General features: G+C 43.1%; 1 protein-coding gene across 1 annotated transcript in view; it reads left to right on the plus strand.

Moving 5' to 3' along the window:
* LOC134910910 (mucin-3B-like) overlaps positions 1-22,992 on the plus strand; it is a 380,580-nt gene that overhangs the window by 291,502 nt on the left and 66,086 nt on the right. Inside the window, exons 41-44 of the mRNA XM_063919296.1 lie at positions 1,273-1,355; positions 12,148-12,327; positions 16,830-16,970; positions 19,003-19,122. Of these exons, the coding sequence (XP_063775366.1) occupies positions 1,273-1,355; positions 12,148-12,327; positions 16,830-16,970; positions 19,003-19,122 (524 nt within the window). The remainder of the gene's footprint in view (positions 1-1,272; positions 1,356-12,147; positions 12,328-16,829; positions 16,971-19,002; positions 19,123-22,992) is intronic.

The following is a 22,992-nucleotide window of genomic DNA, read 5'->3' on the forward strand; positions in this document are numbered from 1 at the left end:
GTTGGTGTTTAGATAATGAACAAAATCAGTGAAAGAACTAGAATCCCCATCCCAAATAATAAATAGATCGTCTATGAACCGGCCATAGAGGACCAGATTGGCGCCATGCCTGCTCCCCCAAATAAGCTCCTCCTCCATTCCCCCCACATATAGGTTTGCCTAGCTTGGCGCAAACCTGGTCCCCATGGCTGTGCCCATAATCTGACGATAAAAAGTGTTAGAAAAAAGAAAATTATTATGTGAAGAATAAACTAAATAGAATCTAGTAGAAAGCTCCTGTGTCTCTCCGTGAGGTCACCAGCCCGATCTAAAACATTCCTTATGGCCTGCACACCAAGTCCATGGTGGATATTGGTGTACAGGCCCACAACATCCAGTGTTGCAAAAAGATATGAAGATTTCCATTAAATATTTTGAATTCATTGTAAAAAGTGCATAGTGTCACGGACGTGTGACCTCAACCAAGAGACACGCGGCTGCAGATACCTATCAACATAAGCAGAAAGAAAATAAGTAAGCGGATTAACACCCGAAATAATGGAACATCCAGGGGGTGCAGTGAGGGACTTGTGAATTTTGGATAAGTGATAGTATATAGGAATAGTTGGAAAAGAAGGAAATAAAAATGTAAACTCCTCCTTGGAGATAACCCCATCTTCTAGTGCATCAATAAGCAGACTATATAATTCACTTAGATAAAGGGAGGTGGGGTCGTCTGTCAGTGTTTGGTAAAACTGTTCATTGCACAACTGTCTGTGTGCTTCCTTTATATATTCTTCTCTATTTTGTATGACTAAACCACCTTCCTTATCCGCTTCCCTGATTACAATAGAGGAGTCCTCTATCAGTTTTTTATAGCCTGCTTTTCCCATTTATTTAGATTGCTCTTTGTCTTACTATTTGATAGGCATATAGATCTAAAGTCATTTAGTGTGGCTTTATATAATGTTTCTACTCTGTGAAAACACCCATTTTCACATTATTTTAGTAAAAATAATGTTAATAAGTAGGCCCCTAAATGTTGTTTTTGTTGTTATTATTATTATTATTGTTATTGTTATTATTATTATCCTTTATTTTAAAACACCAAGGTATTATGTAGCACTGTACATTGCTGAAGTCATAAAACTGAACAAAAGCATAAGGATAAAGATGACCCTGTTAAGCTAAACTTTAATTCTTATACTGTATATATGTCAAGCAACATCTTCATTACTTGACAATCTAGCAGGGTTTTTTTTTACAACTAATTATGTTTCTTTCTCTGTTTAGTGGGAACAGTGACAATTTCTTCAGAAATGATAATACATCTGTGAATATATACCGTCCAAACCACTATATAGGAAGCAATTCAGGTATGAAACAAAGGTTTGAAACAAACAGAGGGGTGGAAATAACACGGATGTACATTTGTAAAGTATGCACCACTTTAAACAGAGGGGTTTATTTTCAGAATGGAATATGCATTTCATTGCCTGCCCATTGGTCTGCCTCATGCATTGTTAAAGTACAGTAGGTGCACACACACATTCTAATGTTGTGTACTGTGGAGAATCACTTCTCCTACCAAACTGTTGGTCCAGGGAAGCATAAAAGCATCACTTCAGTGTCCTGACTGCTGTGAGGCTGACTGAACTAACGACGATTGGTAGGGTTTATGCACAATCAATCTTGTGTATACCCACTTACAATCACCCGCCCCATGTGTCTGACCAGCAGACCCCATGTAAATCTGACCACCCACCTTTAACATCATATTCAATGGAATCTGCTACTGACATAGTGCTCGTTTGGTTGGACAACCATACATGCCCACATATGTAACAATACAGTGCATCTGGAAAGTATTCACAGTGCTTCACTTTTTCCACATTTTGTTATGTTACAGCCTTACTCCAAAATGGAATAAATTCATTTTTGTCCTCAAAATTCTACACGTAATACCCCATAATGACAAAGTGAAAAAAGTTTTTTTGAGATTTTTGCTAATTTATTAAAAATAAAATACTAAGAAATCACATGTACATAAGTATTCACAGCCTTTGCCATGAAGTGCAAGATTGAGATCAGGTGGATCAAGGTCTCATCCTTGAGATGTTCCTACAACTTAATTGGAGTCCACCTGTGGTAAATTCAGTTGATTGGACATGATTCGGAAAGGCACACCCTTGTCTATATAAGGTCCAACACTTGACAGTGCATGTCTGAGCACAAACCAAGCATGAAGTCAAAGGAATTGTCTGTAGACCTCTGAGACAGGCACAAATCTGGGGAAGGGTACAGAAAAATATCTGCTGCATTGAAGGTCCCAATGAGCACAGTGGACTCCATCATCCATAAATGGAAAACGTTTGGAACCACCAGGACTCTTACTAGAGCTGGCCGGCCGGCAAATCTGAGCGATTGGGGGAGAAGGGCCCTAGTCAGGGAGGTGGCCAAGAAACTGATTGTCATTCTGTCAAAGTTACAGCATTCCTCTGTGGAGAGAGGAGAACCTTCCAGAAGGACAACCATCTCTGCAGCAATCCACCAATCAGGCCTGTATGGTAGAGTGGGCAGATGGAAGCCACTCCTTAGTAAAAATCCTATGGCACCCTGCCTGGAGTTTGCCAAAGGCAGCTGAAGGACTCTCAGACCATGAGAAACAAAATTCTCTGGTCTGATGAGACAAAGATTGAACTCTTTGGTGTGAATGCCAGGCGTCATGTTTGGAGGAAACCAGCACCGCTCATCACCAGGCCAATACCATCCCTACAGTGAAGTATGGTGGTGGAAGCATCATGCTGTGGGGATGTTTTTCAGTGGCAGGAACTAGGAGACTAGTCAGGATAAAGGGAAAGATGAATGCAGCAATGTACAGAGACATCCTAGATGAAAACCTATTTCAGAGCGCTCTTGACCTCAGACTGGGGCGACGGTTCATCTTTCAGCAGGACAACAACCCTAAGCACACAGCCAAGATATCAAAGGAGTGGCTTCAGGACAACTCTGTGAATTTCCTTGAGTTGCCCAGCCAGAGCCTAGACTTGAATCCGATTGATCATCTCTGGAGAGATCTGAAAATGGCTGTGCACCAACGCTTCCCATCCAACCTGATGGCTCTTGATAGGTGCTGCAAAGAGGACTGGGCGAAATTGCCTAAAGATAGGTGTGCCAAGCTTGTGGCATCATATTCAAGAAGACTTAAGGCTGTAATTGCTGCCAAAGGTGCATCAACAAACTATTAGGCAAAGGCTGTGAATACTTATGTACATGTGATTTCTTATTTTTTTATTTTTAATAAATTAGCAAAAATCTCAAATAAACTTTATTCACATTGTCATTATGCGGTATTGTATGTAGAATTTTGAGGGAAAAAATAAATTTATTTCATTTTGGAATAAGGCTGTTACATAACAAAATGTGGAAAAAGTGAAGCGCTGTGAATACTTTCCGGATGCACTGTATATCTGCAAGATATATTGGCATCAGCTGTGCTGCAGGGCTGACCTAATATGTTTGTGAATGATGTGGTTCATAGATATATCTGGTGTACACACCGGCCAATGGGCCAGCCAATACAGATGTGTTCTCACACATTTTTTCCAGAAATGGCATCATGACGGGGCGCTGCCGCAATACATACAACGTGGAGGTCGCACACCATTGTCTTGCTACTAATAGCAGGAGTACGCTAATGCAGTGGTTAAACACAGCTTCCCGCTAACCATTCCTAATAAGTGCTGCCGGCTTCCCCAGTAATGTCGTGCAGCGGTGGCACTGCTACCCCGCTGCAGCCTCAATGCTTATGGTTCCCTTTGTGAGTAGCGCTATGGTACGAATCGCAGCAAAGATGTGTGAGGACACATCTGTGTATCACTCATCGGTTGTGCAAACAATATATGGGCAAATGTACACCCAACCTTAGTACAACCATAACAGGTAATTCATTTCACTGATTCTTTTTTCTTTTTACTGTAAATTACTACTTGGCTAAGACACATTTGTGCCTTCAAAAAGAGTTAGGTGCTACAGGGACTTTATTTATTACATAAGCCACTATCATATATTATAATGTTTTTATTACATTAGTAAAAATATGCATTCCTATATGAATTGCGCCATGAAGATTCAAAAGTTCCTCCTGTCTGGAACTGCAGTATTTTGCTGTCCAAGACTGCCAGGCCATGTGCTTTCCTGTAAAAACCGCATACCCACACAACAGTAGGCATATATTGTTCCAAAAAAACATTGTTACTCAGGACTAGAGATGTGCGGTGGGCACTTTTCGTGTTTTGTGTTTTGGTTCTAATTCCCCGCTCATGTTTTGGTTTTGGCTTGGTTTTGGCAAAACCACCCTCTCGTGTTTTGGTTTTCGTTTTAGATATGGATGATTTTTTAAAATAAAACATAAAAACAGCTAAAATCACAGAATGTGGGGATAATTTTGCTCCTACATTATTATTAACCTCAATAACAATCATTTCCACTCATTTCCAGTCTATTCTGAACATATCACACCTCACAATATTGTTTTTAGGCCAAAAGGTTGCACCGAGGTGGCTGGATGACTAAGCTAAGAGACACAAGTGTGCTGCACAAACACCTGGCTCATCAAGGAGTGGCACTGCAGTGGCAGACAGGATGGCAGGTTTACAAAATAGGCCCTAAACAGCACATCGTACAAATAATAAAAAGAGGTGCAATGAGGTAGCTGTATGGCTAAGCTAAGCGACAAAAGTGTTCAGCACAAACACCTGGCCCATCTAGAAGTGGCACTGCAGTTGCAGACAGGATGGCACTTAAAAGAAATAGGCCCCAAACAGCACATGATGCAAAGAAGTAAAAGAGGTCCAATGAGGTAGCTGTATGACTAAGTTAAGCGACACAAGTGTGCGTCATGAACACCTGGCCCATCTAGGAGTGGCAGACAGGATGGCAATTAGCAGCACATGATGCAAAGAAGAAAAAGAGGTGCAAATGAGGTAGCTGAATGGCTAAGCTAAGAAACACAAGTGTGCGGCACAAACACCTGGCCCATCTAGGAGTGGCACTGCAGTGGCAGACAGGATGGCACTTAAAAAAAAATAGTCCCCAAACAGCACATGATGCAAAGAAGAAAAAGAGGTGCAAGATGGAATTGTCCTTGAGTCCTCCCGCACACCCTTACGTTGTATAAACAGGACATGCACACTTTATCAAACCAGTCATTTCAGTGACAGGGTCTGCCACATGACTGGCTGAAATGACTGGTTTGTTTGGGCCCCCACCAAAAAAGAAGCAATCAATCTCTCCTTGCACAAACTGGCTCTACAGAGGCAAGATGTTTACCTCATACTCCAATTCCTCACCCCTTCCACTGTGTACATCCTCCTCCTCACAGAGTATTAATTCGTCCCCACTTGAATCCACCATCACAGGTCCCTGTGTACTTTCTGGAGGCAATTGCTGGTCAAGGTCTTCCCGGAGAAATTTATAATTAATTTTGATGAACATCATCTTCTCCACATTTTGTGGAAGTAACCTCCTATACCGATCGCTGACAAGGTTACCGGCTGCACTAAACACTCTTTCGGAGTACACACTGGAGGGGGGGCAACTTAGGTAAAATAAAGTTAGTTTGTGCAAGGGGATCCAAATTGCCGCTTTTTCCTGCTAGTATACATACGGACTGTCTGACATGCCTACTTGGATGCTGTCACTCATATAATCGTCCACCATTCTTTCAATGGTGACAGAATCATATGCAGTTACAGTAGACATGTTAGTAATCGTTGGCAGGTCCTTCAGTCCGGACCAGATGTCAGCACTCGCTCCTGACTGCCCAGCATCACTGCCAGCAAGTGGGCTAGGAAATCTTATCTTTTCCTCGCAGCCCCAGTGCAGTGGCAGGAGAAAGTGAAGGAGGAGCTGTTGACAGGTCACATTCCGCTTGAGTTGACAATTTACTCACCAGCAGGCCTTTGAACCTCTGCATACTTGTGTCTGCTGGAAAGAGAGATACAACATAGGCTTTAAACCTAGGATCGAGCACAGTGGCCAAAATGCAGTGCCCTGATTTCAACAGATTGACCACCCTTGAATCCTGGCAAAGCGAATGAAGGGCTCCATCCACAAGTCCCACACACTTTGCGGAATCGCTCTGTCTTAGCTCCTCCTTCAATTTCTCCAGCTGCTTCTCCAAAAGCCTGATGAGTGGAATGACCTGACTCAAGCTGGCAGTGTCTGAGCTAACTTCACGTGTGGCAAGTTCGAAGGGTTGGAAGGGTTCTCCACTGCGCTTGGGTCAGGTGCATTACCCCTCCTTTGCCTATATCATAGGTGGATGTATAGGCTTGAATGGCTTTTTGCTGCTCCTCCATCCTCTGAAGCATATAGAGTGTTGAAGAGTGTTGAATTCCACCTCATTACCACCCCTTGCTTCAGGTGATGGCAGGGCAGGTTCAGGTGTGTTTGATGACACTCCAGTCTTCGGCACACGGTGGCTGAATGTCGAAAGTGGCCCGCAATTTTACGGGCCACCGACAGCATCTTCTGCACGCCCCTGTCATTTTTCAAAAGATTCTGCACAACCAAATTAATTGTATGTGCAAAACATGGGACGTGCTGGAATTTGCCCAGATGTAATGCACGCACAATATTGGTGGCGTTGTTCGATATCACAAATTCCCAGGAGAGTCTAATTGGGGTAAGCTATTGTGCAATGATGTCCCTCAGTTTCCGTAAGAGATTGTCAGTGGTGTGCCTCTTACGGAAAGCGGTGATACATAGCGTAGCCTGCCTAAGAACGAGTTGGCGTTTGCGAGATGCTGCTACTGGTGCCACTGCTGTTGTTGCTGCGGGAGGCCATACATCTACCCAGTGGGCTGTCACAGTCATATAGTCCTTAGTCTGCCCTCTTCCACTTCTCCACATGTCCATGGTTAAGTGGACAGTGGGTACATCTGCATTTTGTAGGACACTGAGGACACTTTTTCTGATGTCTGTGTACATTCTCGGTATCGCTTGCCTAGTGAAGTGGAACCTAGATGGGATTTGATACCAAGGACACAGTACCTCAAACAATTCTATAAGTCCCACTGAACTAATGGTGGATACCGGACACACATCTAACACCAACATAGCTGTCAAGGCCTCAGTTATCCGCTTTGCAAAAGGATGACTGCTGTCATATTTCATCTTCCTCACAAATGACTGTTGGACAGTCAATTGCTTACTGGAAGTAGTACATTTGGTCTTCTAACTTCCCCTCTGAGATGACGATCGACTCCCAGCAGCAACAACAGCAGCAACAGCAACAGCAGGTGTAACACTCAAGTATCCTCCGGAGGAATCCCAGTTAAGAGAGGACTCCTCAGTCTTTTCTAGTGACATGGCCTGCAGGACTACTGACGTTCCTGACTGAGGAGGAAGTTGACGTTGAGGGAGTCGGTGGTGTGGCTTGCAGGAGCTTGGGTACAAGAGGAAGAAGGGATTTAGGTGTCAGTGGATTGCTTACGCTCTCACCCAAAGTTTCACAACTTGTCACTGACAACTGATGAATGCGCAGCAGGTGACGTATAAGCGAGGATGTTCCTAGGTGGTTAACGTCCTTACCCCTACTTATTGCAGATTGACAGAGGCAACACACGGCTTGACACCTGTTGTAAGGATTTGTGGAGAAATAATTCCACACCGAAGAGGTGGCTTTTTTGGTATTTTGCCCAGGCATCACAATGGGCTTCTTCAACCCATGAACAACAGGTGTCTCCCCCGGTGCCTGATTGAAACAAACCACATCACCATGAGAATCCTCATTGACAACTTCCTCCTCAGTGTCAGCAACACCCAAATCCTCATCTTGGTGTACTTTAACAGTGACATCTTCAATTTGAATATCAGAAACTGGACTGTTGGTGCTCCTTCCAGCACTTGCAGGGGGCGTGCAAATGGTGGAAGGAGCCACCTTTTCCTGTCCAGTGTTGGGAAGGTCAGGCATCGCAACCGCCGACACACTTGGACTCTCCTTGGGGATTTGTGATACCATCTTTGAATGCACAGTTCTTATCTGATCTTTTTCCAGCTTAATTCTTATCATTTTTCTAGCGGGAGGATGCGGGCTTCCATTGTCATGTGAAGCTTAACCACTAGTCATGAACATAGGCAAGGGCCTTAGCCGTTCCTTGCCACTCCGTGTCGTAAATGGCATATTGGCAAGTTTACATTTCTCCTCAGACCATTTAAATGTATTATTTTGGGAATTTTTACTGAACTTTGGCTTTTTGAATTTTTACATGCCCTCTACTATCATATTGGGCATCGACCTTGGCAGACGACGTTGATGGCATTTCAGCGTCTATGTCATGACTAGTGGCAGCAGCTTCAGCACTAGGAGGAAGTCATTCTTGATCTTTCCCTATTTTATCCTCCAAATTTTTCTGGAGTTATATAACAATGGTCGCTGGGTTATGGCGTGCACAACGAAGAAAGCGGTCGCAGAGACGACCGCAAGATGATTGACAGAAAGAAGGCGTTCCTGGGCATCACCGAACCATTACCTGCCGTTTTCAGGGAGTGGTGAAGAAAACACAGACGTGTCCAGGAGAACGGAGGTTGGATGTCTGACGTTAAAGCCGACCCCAGCATCGCTGAGATCGTCGCAAAGGGTAAGTATGTCCAAGGCTAGTCTAGTTCTGCTTGAAATTTTTTTAGCTTAGCAGGGCTGCATAAGCAATCGCAGCCCTGCTAAGCTAAAATACACTCCCCCATAGGCGTGGACTAGTTGATCACAGCAGAAAAAAAAGTTGCTGGCTGCAATCAACTCGGAATGACCACCAATATGCGGTACAGAAGAGCGTACCCCTACACTACACAGGGCAAACACTGTGAAAATTATTTGGATTAAATATTAATAGCCTCTTTATTTGGAGTAAATAATATACAGCACAGGACAGCACCACTGAATTTATATGGCAGGACCACTGTACTGGATTTATACGGAATTATATGGAGTTATATGGAATTAAACGGCAGCATCACTGGACATATACGGCAGTATCAATGGACATATATGGCAGTATCACTGGACATATACGACTGTATCACTGGATTGGATTTATACGCCAGTACCACTGTAATTACATGGCAGGATCACTGGACTTATACGCCAGTACCACTGTAATTATACGGCAGGATCACTGGACTTATATGTCAGTACCACTGGAATTATACGGCAGGATCACTGGAATTATACAGCAGGATCACTGGAATTATACTGTAGGATCACTGGATTTGTACGGCAGTACCGCTGGACATATACGGCAGTATCAATGAACATATACAGCAGGATCACTGGATTTATATGGCAGGATCACTGTAATTATATTGCAGGATCACTGTAATTATACGGCAGGATCACTGTAATTATACAGCAGGATCACTGGACTTATACACCAGTACCACTGGAATTATACGGAAATATCACAGGAATTATACAGCAATGTCACTGGAATTATACGGTAGTATCACAGGAATTATACGCCAGTATCACGGGAATTATACGACAATATCACTGGAATTATACGGCAAAATCGCTCGAATTATATGCCAGTATCACAGGAATTATACAGCAATATCATTGAAATTATACGCCAGTATCACAGGAATTATACGCCAGTATCACAGGAATTATACGGCTGTATCACAGGAATTATACAACAGTATCACAGGAATTATACGCCAGTATCACCGGAATTATTCGCCAGTATCACAGGTATTATACGCCAGTATCACAGGATTTATATGGCAATATCACTGTAATTATATAGCAATATCACTTGAATTACACGGCAGTATCATGGAAATTATACGCCAATATCACTGGAATTATTCGGCAATATCACTGGAATTATACGGCAATATCACTGGAATTATATGGCAGTATCACGGTTATTATACGGCAGTATCATGGGAATTATACACCAGTATCACAGGAATTATACAGCAATATCACTGGAATTATACGCCAGTATGACGGGAATTATATGGCAGTAACACTGGGTATATGACAGCAGAGGACACGACCAATGTGACTGGTCACTGGACTGATGCTGCACAAGACACATATGGCACACACACATGGTCTGATGCAGGACAACACAGTATCAATGAAAGGGATTTATACAGCTACACCGCATATATGGCAGCAGAGGACACCACCACTGTGACTGGTCACTGGACTGATGCTGCACAAGACACTACCCCTGGTCTGAAGCAAGACAACACAGCAAAACTGCAAGGGACTTATACAGCAGTCAGCAGCACTGGATATATGGTAGCAGAGGACACCACCACTGTGACTGGTCACTGGACTGATGCTGCACAAGACACTACTCCTGGTCTGAAGCAAGACAACACAGCAAAACTGCAAGGGACTTATACAGCAGCACTGGGGACATATAGCAGCAGAAGACACCACCACTGTGACGGGCTGGACTGATGCTGCATAAGACACTACACTGGACTGAGCAGCACAAGACAGCACTGAAATTGCCACCCCACTGTCCCGCCAACACAGACACTGAGGACGTAGACACGTCCTCTCACTACTCTCTCCGAGACTGGAGTTAAAATGGTGGCGACGCGCGGTCCTTAAATGGAGTCCACACCCCGCGAGAATCCGACATTAGGATGATGACGTTTTGCCTTGTTCGGGTTTCCGAGTCAGGCAGGAAAACCCGAGCCTGACTCGGATCCGGACTCGGGTAAGGAGGTTTGGTAGGGTTCGGATCTCAGGGATCTCAGGGATGAGTGGCATCTCTACTAAGGACTCACATTCATTCTAGTTCATTAATTTGATTAATTAAATTCAGACTGATCATTAGTTATGGTCATTATCAAAGACAGCATAGTCTGTCTGTCTTTGGGCCTAATTTCGACCTGATCGTAGCAGCAAATTTGTTAGCAGATGGTCAAAACCATGTGCAGTGCAGGGGAGGCAGATATAACATGTGCAGAGAGAGTTAGATTTGGGTATATCCTCTAGCCACAAAGTGCGCTGTTTTGGTGTAATTCTGGACTCCTTCCTCTCCTTCAAATCACACATTCAGCACCTCTCACAAACCTTCTGTTTTCATGTAAAAAATATTTCCAGGATCAGACCCTTTCTGACCTAGGATTCTACTAAGACCCTTATCCACTCACCGGTCATCTCCAGACTGGACTACTGTAATCTCCTCCTGACTGGCATTCCTGACAAATACCTCTCTCCACTCCAATCTATCCTCAGTGCTGCTGCCCGGCTCATTTTCCTCACAAAATGCACTATGTCCATCTCTCCTCTCTCCTCTCTTACAAGACCTTCACTGGCTTCCCTTCCCTTTCAGAATCCATTTCAAGCTTCTCACACTCACTTACAAAGCCCTCACCCACTTCTCTCTCATTTACATCTCTGGCCTTATCTCCCTTTACACTCCCACCCGTCCTCTTCGCTCTGTTAATGCATGTCGACTCTCCTGCCTACTGATTACTTCCTCCCACTCCTACCTCCAAGATTTTTCACGTGCTGCTCGCCTTATCTGGAACTCCCTACCTCTCCCCCTCAGACTCTCCACCTCTCTACAACTTCAACTGGCTCTCAAGACCCACTTCTTCACCAAACCCAGACAAATGTCATCCTAACCCTCTGTTCCACGCTCTCTAGGTACCCCATCTGTGTTACCCTTGTCTGTCTACCCCCCCCCCCCTTTAGAATGTAAGATCTCACGAGTAGGGCCCTCTACCCTCATGTGCTTATCCTTTTTCTTATAATCTTCAACTGGACCAAATCCAGCAGTCTTCTGCCACCTGATACTTATTTCAGTATAGTGTGTTTATGGAAATACCTTCCAACCTCCTGTAAGTCTAATGAACATGCCAGCTGCAAAACAGTACCCTGACATTGGCATACCTCCCAACTGCCACCAATATTGTGACAGTGCAATCAATAACAAAATTACTAATATCTGTCATTCATTTATATGTGGAGCAGGGGAAGTTTCACTTTTAATAATATTTTTGTCCTGTTGGATAATTTTAACCATTTTAAACTAGTCTCTTTTCTACAGTATATTTGTTGTCTTACACATCCAGTCTGTATAACTGTGCTCACATGTATTTGCCATCCGTAATTGCTGTTTACCTTTCCTGCAGATTTACGAGGGCTCTGGATATATTCACTGAATAGTACAACTCTTGGTAACAGTCGTATGCAGTGTCTCAACTGGATTCATGCTCAGCCTGCGCCCTCATCATGGAATCTCAATTTATTGTCTTGTCCCTGTTTATACAGGCAGGGACTCTCTGATTTTCGGTTTAGAGTAACAAAAGCAGGTACAAAAATATAGCAACATTTTACTTTTCACTAACTTTAATTTCCTTTTTGTTTTTCGTAGTTATCAAATTATTTTTACGTTTTGTATATGCCTATACGTCATAAACAAATGACACATCGGAATGTAATAGGGAGTTTAGAGACATGGCAGATTATGGATCATGCATACATCCTTACATTTGTTTTGCTGCTGTCCATGAAATAGCATCGGCTGCCTGTGTACAGTTATCGGCATAGAATTCTGTTCCAAACAACAGTCAGTATTCCATATTAGATTGGTAAACTGCTTATAGATTTGGCACAGGAAGCCAAAGCCCAACTGAGGAGCTCTGAGAGGTGAAGCATAGCTTCTTTTGATCTACAAATTGTGTCTTTTTCCACATTGCAGACCACTCAAAGGGGGCGAATTAAATTGTTTATAAAGTCGGTTGGGAGTCTGTTTTTTCTGTCTATTAGATAGGAAAAAACAGACACCCAACTGACTTTTCAAACAATTGAAACCCCCCAAAAGTGTATAACAGATGCTGGGCTACCCCTTTAACTTCACAGGAATTAGTTTTAAACACATACAGTATGAAGCACAATAGTGCTTGGATTAGTGCCAGTTGCCAGATCGTGATAGGTGGGAAAATTATAAGATTAAGGCGTCTATTTAATAAAGGTAGACATAGACCGAAATATTTATCTTCTAATCTGGCTGGTTGGAATGAAGATCTGGTAGTGGATAGGAGAAAATGACATGGATGGGAACAAATGACAGTTGACGATTTCAAATGGTCAACTGTCATTTGCTCCCATCCATTAACAGATTTTTGTTCCAGCCAGCCAGATTGGAAGATAAATCTTTAGGTGTATGGGAACCTTAAGTTGTAGATGGAGATAAAGTGGATGGAGATAAAGTACCAGCCAATCACTTCCTAACTGCCATTCCAGAGGCTCTGTTTGATAAATTACATTTTTTAGCTGGTTGGCTGGTACTTTATTTACATCCACTTTATCTACATCAAACGCTTAGCAAATAGACCCCTAAACTCTGTGTGTGTTCGTCCCCCAAGGCAGTTGGTGACTGTTAGCTTCCTGTGAATAAGGTCCCTACAGGGATAGCCAATCATCCTTGAGGTTTTGCCCACAAAAAAAACTTGCGGACCATGCACCCTATTTTGGTTTACTGTGGGTATGCGCGCTCCCTATAACTATGGTATCCAATTAAAAAACTTTGAAAATCGTGTGGTGCAAGAGAAAAAAAGGCTGATAGTTACTGGTCCGGTGGTCTCTGCAGCTCTCGGTTATCTCCCCTCCATCTTTCCCCTGGGGAGGCACATGCTGGGAGTAAGGTGATTGCTGGGAGATGTAGTTCTCACTGCTGCTGCCTCCGGACACACCGGGGGTATCACACACACACACACACCTGACAGGGGTCTCACACACACTCACACATGCTCACACACGCCGCTGCTGCAGTAGACTGGGTCCCGACAGGCTGGAGGCAGATGACGCCACTTTGTAAGGTGAGTATTTAAGGACTAATTAAACTAATTGGAACCTTCCAATTACTTAATTAGTCACAGGGGAGGTGGGGGTGGGGAGGTGCTGCAGGCATGCCACAGCAGTTCCGATGATTTTTCCTAAAAATAAAGATTTTAGGAAAAATCAGGCTCTGGGGGAAAAACCTTTAGGCTGCGGAAAAACATTGCACTGCAAGGTTTTCAAACTAAACGCACAAATCTGCCCCTTGGAGTCACAGTGACTTTTGTTGGCCTAACACGAAAAGGTTGACAGTATTATGTCTGCACATGCTAAATATTTAGCCCAGACCTGATGTGCACGCAAGGGGGGGGGGGCAGTTGAGTAACTAGAAACCCCCAGCTGATTCATCGGCACTGCTGACCAATTTTATGTTTTTGTTTGTTTGTGTGTCATTAATGATTAAAATAATACAAAGAAGATACTTATGACACATTTTCTGTGTCATAAGTATATGCTTTAGCGTTGTATTATTTTAATAATTTTTACCTTTGTAAAAAACAGCTTTAATGGTGTTTCGGATGCACTGCTCTTGGTGCCTCCCGCTGTCAATGTGAAAGGGCCAGAAGCGGGGGGCAGGGCCAAGCATTGGGCAGCAAAAGTCCATTAAAAAAATCCCTGTAAGTGGCACAAGTATAAGTGCCTCTTTGACAGGGGCGTGCTTTCAGCCCATATGAAAGCATGCCCCTGTCACTGAGGAAGAAGTGATTGGGCAGTGTCAGATTTTGGGGAGCGGTGGGGCTTCATCTAGGATTTGTTTTAATTATATTAACATTAAACTATATGCGGCGGTAGTGGGTATCGGCTAAGGTGCAGTAGTGGGTATCGGCTCGGTGGTGGTAGGGGTCATCGGCTGGACTCGACGGACACTATGGCTGTAGTGCCTCACCAGCCACTGACCTCATTGCCCGCCTCTGAGTTAACCAGTTTAAGGCAGCGAGACAAAGAAAGTTCTTGGTATGCAGATACAGCACTGGATCACAAGTGGCTCTTAACAAAAAAATTGTTTTTAAAAGACTAACAATTTAATAAAAACCACAAAATATATTATGCATATAAAACACTTGGGGCGGAATTCAATTGTTTAAAAAGTCGGTTGGGTGTCTGTTTTTTTCCTATTAGATAGGAAAAAAACAGACACCCAAATGACTTTTCAAACAATTTAATATCTCCCTTGGAATAACATGAATTCATGTACTATATTAAAAAGAGGTATAAATTACCCTGAATATCAGGAAATATATCAGTATTTCATTGCAGGAGTCCATTCCAAAGGTATACCCTTGTTTGGTATTAAGTAAGATTGTAACAAGAGTCTCTTACATGTGGAGAGAGTCCAGTAGATAATGCAATGGTCAATTCACCGTTAGATGGGGAGCGGCGTTTTGGCATTGCAGGGTGTCGTGGCCAAAAGGGGGGGGCATGATGCAAACGTTTATAAGGCGGCTGCATGACGTCACATGCAGTCGCTCAAATAAAAAAAAATAGTGGTGGACCACCTGCCAGAGGCAGGGGTCAGCCTTAAATCAATGCATCCTCAAAGCATGTAAGAAGATGAATGCAGATCTTGTTGCAGATGCAACGATCTGCGTCCATCTCTGAATGAGGTCCTGAGTCTCTGAAGCTGTATACATGCTCCTATGATGCAGCTGCTGCAGCTTATTTCCATCATAAATTCCATTGTGCTTTGTATCCAGATTCAGTTGAACACAGATATACAAGTGTCGAATATGAAATTGATCAGCACAGTCTCCCAGTGCACCCTAGTCACAATAAAGATGTATTTCTTGCAAGAAACGAGATGCTAGCAGAGCTGCACGGGACCTGGTGGCTCACCTGCACCAGGCACCTCTCACTGCATAGCGTATTGAGGCTACATGTATGAGGACACATGCAGTAACACTATGAATACATGATTCTCTCATCTATAGATGTGTCCCGCTGCATTGTTGCTGCGTTCTGTAGCGGGGCCACAATGCATATGCAGCGCAGCATGCCGCCCCATAAACATCGCTACCCGGTTCCCACAGACTTCAATGGACAAGCGCCCACTGGTTTCCACTGAAGTGAATACATAGCGGGAGTGTATGCATAGCATACGCCCCGTTATGTGGGGACTCATCACAGCCATGAGCTATAAGAAGTGACACTCTTTATATAACACTTCATTACTATATATTATGTAGAAATTATACTTACCTCCTCTTCCATAAGTTGCCGGAGACTTATGATATTTCCAGTCCCGCTCCCCCCCCCAAAAAAAATAAGCCAAGCAGTGTCCCCTCTCCGAGCTTCTCCCGGAGAGGAGACTTTAAATGTAGGCAAGTATGGTACAAATAGGCTAATGCAATGTTAACACATATCTAACACTGTAAAGCCAGACAGTACCTCTATGTCATCCTGGATGTGGATCATCAAATCAACAGTGTCTAGGTCGACAATGTTTAGGTCGACCACTGTAGGTCGACAGTCACTAGGTCGACAGGGTGTGAATGTCGACAGGGTTTGTAGGTCGACATGTGCTAGGTCAAAAGGTCAAAAGGTTGACATGAGGTTTTTTTTATGAAAAAGTTAAAAAAAGATATTTTTTTTAAAAACTCATGTTGACCTTTTGACCTTTCGACCTAGCACATGTCAACCTAGAAACCATGTCGACCTAGTGACTGTCGACCTATAGTGGTCGCCCTAAACATTATCGACTTAAACAGTGTCGATCTTCAGACCGGATCCCGTCATCCTTGGGCTAAAGCAAATATACACATTTCTATGTGTGGTGTAAAGTTAACACTGTGTTTTGAGTTGGACTTCCAGTATATTGGGATGTGTGTTTCTGAACATACACGTATAGGTCTGCTGCCTTTGTGACATTATATTTGTGTGCATGTGTGTAGTGCCAAATGTGTCAAACTCTAAAGGATTTTGTTTAAAGACGAATGCAAATGCAAACATTAATTACCGTGGTATCTTGTACTTACAGGTGAGACCGACAGTATCAGCCTGCTTCGTAGCACATTTCCTAATCGGTATAATGCCGGTGTAAGGTGTGTGTATTACCGCAAGAATCAGTACCTAGAAGGCTACCAGGAACGAATATGGAGGTTCTCCTCTTCTGGTACTGGTATGTATTATTGGTTAAGGCAATTTTGTTTTGTGTTTCGGTTCAGTAGATCTACAGTAAGAAGGTCTACAATGACTAGGTTGACATCAAATGGTCGACAGTGAAAATGTTGACATGGACAAAAGGTTGACATGGTCATTAGTTCCACCTCTATAAAGTCAACATTGGAATAAGTTGACAGGTACAAAAGGTTGACATGAAAAATGGTGGACACAGAAAAAGGTTGACACAACATTTTTTTTTTTTGGGGGGGGGGTTGTTTTTTCACTGTCACAACACAGGGAACCCCAATTAGTGCACTGCATCCCTTCACATGGTTCACTTCGCTCACCATGCTTCGGTCAAGGTATCTTGCCCCTGTGCTCGGCACAGGTTATTATTAGTCCATGTGGATGGTATGAAAAAGTTGAAAAAATTAAGAAAAAAACCTCATGTCAACCATATGATGTGTCGACCATTTGAACCTGTTGACCTTTTATGCATGTCGATCATAAGCACTGTTGACCATTTACATGTTGACTTAATGATTATGTCGCCCTAATTCATGTTGACCATTTGACTAGTGACTGTTTACCTAGACACTGTAGATCTATAGACCACATACTGTACCTTTTATTGCACTGGAATTGTGGAACTTAGGCTGCTTTGATAGAATAAGTCGGTTTTACATACAAATGCAAGCATGGTATCATTCAACATGAAATTCCTTTCATGCGTAACAATAAGCACTAGTATATAATGTATATACTGTACATTAATAGTTCTTTTGAGAAATTGGTCTAACAACTCTACATGTATCAGTTTAAAGTTACACACTGTCATCTATACTACAAAATTATATAAACTTACAGGCCCTACACACTATGTAACTGAACGATATGAACGTCCTCATTCATATCGTTCAGTGTGCAGGCACCAATGATGAACGATGTGCGGCCCTGCACTCGTTCATCGTCGGTGCCAGGTCGCTTATACATTCATGCCAATATGGACAATCTCATCCATATTAGCATGCACTGCTATGAAGCCGGGTGACGGAGGGAGTGAAGAAACTTTGCTCCCCCGTCACTCCCCCCCCCCCCTCCCCATCCCTGTATCGGCCGTTGGGCATCTCAGAGGCACATTGACGGGTGTGTAGGGCCCATTGGGAAGTCGTGAATATCTGTCCCAGTTAGGTGCTGTTGCTGAATGGGTAATGATGGTGACTGGTACCATACAGCAAATAGTGATATACAGTATATATATATATATATATATATATATATATATATATATACAGTATATATATATATATATATATATATATATATCCATAGTGATTATTTCTTTTTTGATCTTCTTTGTAGATCTTCTTTGACTTCTAATATATAGACAAAATAGAAACTTCTCTATGGCAACAGTATTCATGGGGACAGCCCCAAATTGTTATTTCTTTATCATTACTGGTCTTTACTGTATTATGTGAATAAAAAAATGTATATGTTATAATCAGAGATGTGCGCAAACCCTGTGTTTTGGTTTTGGTTCTAATTCATCGTCGTGTTTTGGTTTGGTTTTGGCAAAACCATCCTTAAGTGTTTTGCTTTGCATTCAGAGTTTGGTTTGGTTAACAATCGATTTAAAAAAATATAATCATTGATAAAAAAAAAAATCAATACAAACAGCTAAAATCATGTTATTTTTGCAATTCAAAACCCAAAATTCAGATTAAAAATCCAAATTTCGAACCATGGTAAGATTTGAACCAGGATTTGGTTGGATTGGATCTCCTTGGGGGGATCCAGACCGGGATTTGGTTCAGTTCGGAGCCACAAAATTCGTGTTGTTTCGTATTTCTGGAGAACTGAACCACACATCTCTAATTATAATATTATGACACAAGAAATCTTTTTCTGTTCTGCCCAAATTTTTGACGTTAATCAAGATTATTTTTTACCAGTCGTCACTGTGAAATGTAATATGCTAGCATGCTGTGGAAATTGGGTTATGTATTTTGGATTATGAATGTTTGACATATAGTATCTCTTCCTAGACCCAGAGCTAGACGCATATGACTTGTGCTGCAATCAATTGGAAGATCCCCAGTTTTGCTCAATGTACATGCAGAAGAGACCCCCAATCAGCTGTAGAGATTACAGACCTCTGATTCCAGGTAAATGCTTTATTACCTCAACATGTTAAAAGCCATCAAAATGACTCCAGGGCTGGATTATATTAAGAGGGCAGATGCTACTCACCCAGGAGCTGCACAGTTTAAGGAAGTCCATGCTGTATATCTGTAATGGGCAGGCTATAATGATGCTGCACTATATACACCAGTATTGGCAGGTGTAAGCTCACCAGTCCCTGCACAGCTCTTAGTCAGTCTGGGGGGGTAGAGTAGACTAGTAGCAGCCAGCACCTGTCCGGAGGGGCCTGCGCATGGTCTGTCTAGGGTGTGTGAGCAGTATATATATATAGCAGCTGAGCCGGTTGTCTGCCTCCTCCTCACCAGCATCATTTGCAGCCCCAGCACCGATCCCCCTCCTCCTCCCGGTCACCGCACTGGTCAACCGACACAGGGTCTCACCTTTGTCTGCCAGACTGATTCACCTTCTCCTCCCGCCGGTAATTGGCCACACTTGTCCCCGATGCCTCCGCCCTGAGCGCTGCAGGACCGTCTGGTGATTCCTGCATCCATTTCCTGGTTACTGCTGCTACATGTTGCTGAGTCCCAGGATGGCAAGTAACCTGGGGTTACAGCATAGCATATGAAGGAGGGCATGCAGAGTATGTGGTATATGGCAGGAGCAGTATATGGAGGAGGGGGTGCCCTGTATATAGGGGCTACTATATGGAGGGGTATGGGGGTGCAGTGTGTGGTGGTGGATGCAGACTATGGAAGACAATGGGGGTGTAGTGTATATAAATGCAGTATATGGATGAGAGGATGCAGTGTGTATATAGGGGCAGAATATGGTGGGGGGTGCAGTGTACAGTGAGTATATGCGTGTTTGTGTGTCAGTGTCCGTATCACACAGAGGTGACTACTGTATACTGAAAAATTCTGCAACTTTCTCTCCACTTGCCCTATCTGTCCCTACCACTCCACTCTCTCCCCAGTTCGTACCTAACCCAACCCTCCCCCTCTCTCTCCTCCCATGTCCTATTTTCCCCTATCTGCCCCAAGCCTCCTGCCCTCTTTATTTCTCTCCCAGTCCCTATCTGCCCCTACGCCACTCCCCACCCCCAGTCCCTATCTGCCCCTACCCCCACTTTCTATTCTTAGCCCCCTCTCTCCGTATGCAGCAAGTGTGAAACAGATCAGTATTATTAATATTACCAGCAGCAGGGTAGGATGCTGTAACATCTCCCTGCAGTATCACTTTCAGTTTGAGGTGTGTCAGCTAACAGAGGTGAGGAGCAGAGTTGGCTTTTATTATAGAGGATATTTATTGAAAAGGAGGGATGATACTGTAGCTCCAGCGACTTTATGGCATACTGTACACAGTAAATGGGGAGGAGTTTATGCTGTCTAACTAGACCAAATGCAAACATTATAAGAAAGATAAGAACAGGTACCAGTTTTAGTAGACACTCTCAATGCCAAAAATATTAATAACTGTACTTCACTTTTATTATTATACATTCTAAGTAAAATGCTTTAACCCATATTACTTATTATTGCGAGAGCAAAATTGATAAAAATGGCAAATTATCAACAAATTATTAAAAAAGTGTCATATTGCAAAGAAAAACATAAATGCAGAATAGACATTACATAGAAAAAAGCCTCCAAAATCTACATACTGTATATGGCCTCATACACATTTGCTTTACTCATGCAAAACAGCCCTGCTTGGCTTGTCACCAGGTGCTGGCTGGGAAGGGGGTCAGGGTGCCATCTGACGCCTGAGCCAGTGCAATGTAAGTGTTCCAGGACCTTTTTTGCATTGCAGTCCTTGTGAAAAGTTGGTCCACCTGCTTGAGTCTGCCCCCGAGGCTGAAAGTTGCCAGCCAGCCCCTGCGTGTCACGGAACTTACAGTAGCAGCGACAAGTTTTTTTTTTTAAAGATTTGTGTCATGTTTACACTACTAAACTGACAGAACTACATTGCAGGCGTACGCTGACCACTGGGACTGGCAGTACTCATAGCCAGATTAAGGGGGGGATGCAGGACATACTGTACCCTGGGCCCCCCTTTGTCAGGCGGCCCTCCAGCCAGAGCACACTGACATCACTAGCTTTCCCTCTCAAGCAACAGCAGAACCAGTAGCCAGAATGCGAGCAGGACAGTATGCAGTTCAGGCAGAGACACAGGAATATCATGTTTCATGAGCTACCGACTGAGCTTTCTGACCAGAGGAGAGATAGTGTGGAGAGAGCTGTAATTGACACAGGGATCCCAGCTTCTCCTCTCCCCTCCTGGGTGTCTGAGTCATTTGTAAACTGTTATGTAACTAAACCATTGGGGTCTAGAGATAGAGATACACACAGGGAGTCCTCCTGAGTCATGTCCCAGTGTGTAGGTAGTACAGAGGCTTCTGCTATTCTTGCATGTGACAGCATAAATTATTTTATTTTTCTAAGTGTATTTTAAGTTTTCTTTGTTCCAAGTTTATAAAATAGTTGTCTTTCAATTAGGTGGAGCTATAAACAGTACCCAGCCATTATTAAACTATTAGTTAAAACTAATATGCACCATTGGTTTACATTTATTAAACACAATATACTGTATTAATTTATGATTGCAATCACCTGTTTTGAAACACCTTTCTTATCGATTAAATAGTTCAACACAGGTGATGCCAATCATATATTAAGTGGGAAGTCCAGGTAGAGAGCATTTTGTCCCTCCTGGAATGGGAAATGTTGGGAAGTATGCAAAAGTTTATCTACATCCCCCACCTACCATCGGGGCCCTCCTGTCCTAAGTGCCCCGGGCACCCCCAAGGCTTAATCCGGCCCTGGCAGTACTAGTTCTTCTGTGTTTGACTAAGTAGCAGGGTTCCAATAAGAGCTTCAAGGGTCATCCCACCTGCCACATTTCCTTATGCTTAACAATCAAGTATCATTGAATAACATTTAAAACTGCAAATTATAAACCTGAAGTCATGTGAAGTATGTTTGTTTGGATCAAATTAATGACTGTCAAAAGACAGATATCACTGACCATACAAACTGATTTAGAAATGCAAATAAAGATTCCTTTTCCCTTCAGAATGCCCAAGACACAAAGATATATGTGACATTGGATCAAACCATGCATTCAGTTTCCCTCTTTACCAATTTTATTCTTCTTACTTGTCTGATGGAAATCATTGGAATTGTTAGTTGCATGCGTAATTGTGAAGATTACTTCCTTTTATTTTAATTTGCCTCTGGAGTTGATCAATTAATCTAAATATAAATGAATCTCTATGGGTGTTGTTATCACTTACAAATACATACATATGTAGCCACACTCAGCATTGCTGATGTGCATCCTATTTGCACCATAAGGAGAACAACTGCTAGGGGAATGCAGATTGCGGACACGTCTGTATGTCACTGCCTACAGTAAATTCCTGTTGCTTTATTACAATACGTACACTAAGGAGGAGATTATTATATGGGAGTATACTGTACTTACCAGGCAGTGACCCATGTGGATATCAAAAGAATAAGTTGAGCTGAAACATGGGATATACGATGTATGCTGGAGTGTTAATGCTCGATTTAGCACTGTAACATAAATTACATTAAGCAAAGCCTGGCTACATGTGCAAGTGTACTGACGCCATGTTTCCAGTCGCAGCGTTTCCTGATACACCCCCCCCCCCCCCCCCAATGCCACGCTGCTGCCCCTGAACGCCCTTCACAGCCTTCAAGGATGTGATTGCAATGAGAATGCCCGCATAAGTGCACTGCACCTGCTGCGCACTCGCAGACGGACGAAATTCGCCCGTTTGCGTTCAACCATCTGCGATTAACTCTGAATAGCCCATACAGTGTGTCCTGTTTCCACGCCGCCATTCTAACAGCATCTCACAGGCTTTGCAT

This window comes from Pseudophryne corroboree, chromosome 4 (genome assembly GCF_028390025.1).
Source record: "Pseudophryne corroboree isolate aPseCor3 chromosome 4, aPseCor3.hap2, whole genome shotgun sequence".
Classification (NCBI taxonomy): domain Eukaryota; kingdom Metazoa; phylum Chordata; class Amphibia; order Anura; family Myobatrachidae; genus Pseudophryne; species Pseudophryne corroboree.